The sequence below is a fragment of the Seriola aureovittata genome, chromosome 3 (genome assembly GCF_021018895.1).
Source record: "Seriola aureovittata isolate HTS-2021-v1 ecotype China chromosome 3, ASM2101889v1, whole genome shotgun sequence".
Classification (NCBI taxonomy): Eukaryota; Metazoa; Chordata; class Actinopteri; order Carangiformes; family Carangidae; genus Seriola; species Seriola aureovittata.
Window position 1 is genome coordinate 31,880,771 of NC_079366.1, and position 4,469 is coordinate 31,885,239.

At 45.0% G+C, this 4,469-nt stretch overlaps 1 protein-coding gene across 2 annotated transcripts in view; it reads right to left on the bottom strand.

The window, feature by feature from the left end:
- LOC130166637 (mitogen-activated protein kinase kinase kinase kinase 3-like) overlaps positions 1-2,493 on the bottom strand; it is a 28,172-nt gene extending 25,679 nt beyond the window's left edge. The window contains exon 1 of one of the 2 annotated variants that reach the window (XM_056372327.1): positions 2,232-2,493. In XM_056372327.1, the coding sequence (XP_056228302.1) occupies positions 2,232-2,327 (96 nt within the window). In that variant the 5' untranslated portion in view covers positions 2,328-2,493. The remainder of the gene's footprint in view (positions 1-2,231) is intronic. The other variant, XM_056372328.1, reaches the window with a different exon arrangement.
- Positions 2,494-4,469: the final 1,976 nt, after the last annotated feature.

Sequence of the window (4,469 nt, forward strand, 5' to 3'; positions counted from 1 at the left end):
CAGCGAGTGTGTGTGGGTGTTGGCTGAACATAGTTCAGTTCATGTCAAAACTGATCAATAAGATGATTATCAATACGACATCTTATCACGGAGAAACGCTGGAGGTCAAGTTCATTATTATTAGTTGAAACTAATAATAATAGTAATAATATATTGATCAGGTATTGATCAGATTATTATTAATAGTACAGAAATAGGTTTCAGAATAATCTAACTGATATTACTAATCAGATTTGATTAGTCACACTAGATCATTTTAATGAACATGAGTCAAGAACCACTGGAAGACTTTTACTTTGAAACAGCTACAGGAAGTGCTGATAATGGCAGCTGTCGTTAAAGCGTTCAGATCTTTCTGTCCGTTCCAGAGTCGCGACGTTGACGTTTTAGAAAGAAAAGAACAAACGAAGAAAAGATGAAGGTCAATCATCAGCTGTCCTGTCTGACACTCCGGGACTGAAGGTGACGCTGAACTTGTCTGCAGGGATCTGGGGATCTGATGGAGGACAGGCTGCCACCGATCGATCCTCCCCCTCCTGCTGCCCCCCTCCCCTTCCCCCTCCTTCCTGACCTCCATAGTTTTGCAGTTTCAGCACTTTAACTCTGATCATGTTCACACCTCAGACTGCTGCTGCTGCTCTTACTGAGTGGTAATTAAAACACAGCTCATGATATTCCCCCCCCTCATCCAAACTGCCCCATCCAATAACCCCGCCCCACCCCACCCCCTCCTATGACCCCCCTGACCCTGTGGAAGGTGAAGCAGCAGCGTCCGTCCTGTCGGTCGATACAAGCTGATGGAGCTTCAAGACGACAATCAATAACTTCTGATGGGGGGAGGGGTCTTCAGTCTGATGCTAACAATGCTAATCACACACTCTCTCTCACTCACACACACACACACACACACACACACACACACACACACACTCACACACACACACAGAGCAGGGCAGAGGAGCAGAGGAGCAGAGGAGCAGAGGATCGTGGGAAACGCCCCCCCCCAGGTATTGATCAGTGAAGGTGAGGGGGAGGAGTGTTGCTGTGTGTTGAATCACTGATCAGCAGCTCGCTCTCTCTTAGATGCAATGGAACAATGAATTCTGGGTAAATTAAGACTTTGTTTAAAATTAGAAAAATGGCAGACCGAGGAACTACATCCAACTGCTGAGCCCCCCCAGGCCCGGGGTTTGAACCCACAACCTTCTCACTGTGAGGCAACTGCTAACCACTGCACCACCGTACCGCCACCAGGACTGAATCTGGACCAGGACTGACTCTAGACCAGGACTGACTCTGGACTGTTTTTAAAACACTGATTGATTCCCTGAGAATCAATCAGACTGATAATCAATAATATTACTATTAGCTCTGATACTGACAGCCAATCAGAGGTCAAAGTCAAGGTGGGAGACTCCAGGGTGAGGAGGGGTGGGGGGGTGGGGGTCGTGTTACAGGAAGCAGAGCCCTGCGGGGACACTACTGAATTATTGATCAACTTAATGGTCAAACTTTCATTTTTTCTGCCGTCACGTTGAGTTTTGACTCCGACAGTCACCTGAGATTTCCCATGAGGCCTCAGTCACCAGTTCGTCATGGAGACAGGACCAACCTCATCCTGACTGACAGAGAGAGAGAGAGAGAGAGAGAGAGAGAGAGAGAGAGAGAGAGAGAGAGTCTCCAGACTCAACCACACTATCCCAGCACCCAATAAGGAACATGGTGCTGATCAGCTCTGGCTGTAATCAGCAGCCAGCCAGTGTAACGAGCAGCTGAGCTCGTTAGTGAATTGATGTTAGATGTGAGGACAGATCTGTCACCTGACCAGGTGTAACCTCGCTCACCTCAGTCAGATTCACCTGGTTACATAAAGTTCAATTAAAAATGATGTAATGACTGAACTTGTTGTGCTCTGCAGACCACACCTACACATCTGTGCTATCAGCCAATGGTGTTCAAGATAACACGCACACACCTGCTGAGGAGATTCCTCTCTTCCTATTGGCTGTCAGACCTGTGGTCGCCAGGTGAACCCTGTCTCCTCAGCTTCCTGCACACCTGATGGATCTGATAAAGGATGGGGTCCAGAGAACCCACACCTGAGCTAACGTCATCGCACGCCATTAGTCTACTGATGTATCTCTTATTGATCAGTTTCACACACACCGTGTTAAACTCGCTCTGAGCTAACCGATGCTAAGCTAACACGTCAGTGACGTCGCTGTCTATACCTTGTAGACGTCACCGTACGTCCCGCTGCCGACGCGTTGGATCAGCTGGAAGTCCTCCTGCGGGTTCCTGCGGGATATATCCGGACAGCAGCTCATCTTCCCGGGCCAGGGACTCGGACCGATCAGGACCGACCCGGACTAACAGACACAACAGACACTGTCAACACAACTTTAACATGGCTCCTTCCAGGAGCATGCGCACTGTAAGACACGGCGACCGGATGGGATGGAGACGCCTTCAGGGAGCGAGGGAGAAATGGAAATCTAAACTAAAACTACATGAAAATAGACGCGGGAAAAAATAGGACGTGATAAAGTGAGGGAGACATTTAAAACTGAGTCTGTGACTGACCATAATAATAATAATCATAATGTTAATAATAACAATAAAGAAAAAGGAAAGAATAATTAACACCTTTATAAAGGCTGTTAGAAGACGAGGAAAATGTTTTGTAGTAATTTATCTTTCATTGTTGTTAAACCTAAAAATGATAGTCTTAAAATGTGAATGTTTAAATTTGAATTTAACATCACGGTTTTTTTTCTGTGTAATTAATGTTCTTGTTTCTTGCAGTGAGGAGACCTTGAAGCCAGCATGGAGCATCTCCAGTGTCTGTGTGTCTGTATGTGATGTCTGATTATCAGTTGTGACGGTGAACGCCTCAAACAAACAGTGCAACTGAATTTCCTAACAGTGAGTAGTTTGGGTCCATCAGGAAATCTAAAGATTCAACTCTCTGCTGGACCCGTCCCATCAATGCCTCACCCCCCCAACCCTCGCCCCCAAACGATAAATCTACTGACACATTACTGTGGCTCTACTCAGATTCTACTGAGACTCTACTGAGACTACTGTGTCTCTACTGTGACTCTACTCAGATTCTACAGTGACTCTACTGTGTCTCTACTGATATTCTACTGTGACTCTACTGAGACTACTGTTTCTCTACTGTGACTCTACTCAGATTCTACTGACACTCTACTGAGACTACTGTGACTCTACTCAGATTCTACTGAGACTCTACTGAGACTACTGTGTCTCTACTGTGACTTTACTCAGATTCTACTGACACTCTACTGAGACTACTGTGTCTCTACTGTGACTCTACTCAGATTCTACTGACACTCTACTGAGACTACTGTGTCTTTACTGTGACTCTACTCAGACTCTACAATGACTCTACTGTGTCTCTACTGATATTCTACTGTGACTCTACTGAGACTACTGTTTCTCTACTGTGACTTTACTGTGTCTTTACTGTGACTCTACTCAGACTCTACTGTAACTTCTGAGACTCTATTGAGACTGTACTGTGACTCTACTCAGACTCTACTCAGACTTTACTTTGACTCTACTGAGACTCTACTCAGACTCTACTCAGACTCTACTGTGTCTTTACTGTGACTCTACTCAGACTCTACTGTAACTTCTGAGACTCTACTGTGTCTCTACTGTGACTCTACTCAGATTCTACTGACACTCTACTGTGACTCTACTCAGATTCTACTGAGACTCTACTGAGACTCTACTGTGTCTTTACTGTGACTCTACTCAGACTCTACTGTAACTTCTGAGACTCTATTGAGACTGTACTGTGACTCTACTCAGACTCTACTCAGACTTTACTTTGACTCTACTCAGACTCTACTCAGACTCTACTGTGTCTTTACTGTGACTCTACTCAGACTCTACTGTAACTTCTGAGACTCTATTGAGACTGTACTGTGACTATACTCAGACTCTACTCAGACTTTACTTTGACTCTACTGAGACTCTACTCAGACTCTACTGTGACTCGACTGTGACTTTACTCAGACTTTACTGTGACTCTACTAAGACTCTATTGTGACTCTACTCAGACTCTACTGTGACTTTACTCAGACTCTATTGTGACTCTACTCAGACTTTACTGTGACTCTACTCAAACTTTACTGTGACTTTACTCAGACTTTACTGTGACTCTACTCAGACTTTACTGTGACTCTACTCAGACTCTACTGTGACTTTACTAACTCTTCTGTGATTCTGCTCAGACTCTACTGTGACTTAACTCAGACTGTACTGTGACTCTACTCAGACTCTACTCAGACTTTACTTTGACTCTACTGAGACTCTACTCAGACTCTACTCAGACTCTACTGTGTCTTTACTGTGACTCTACTCAGACTCTACTGTAACTTCTGAGACTCTACTGTGTCTCTACTGTGACTCTACTCAGATTCTACTGACACTCTACT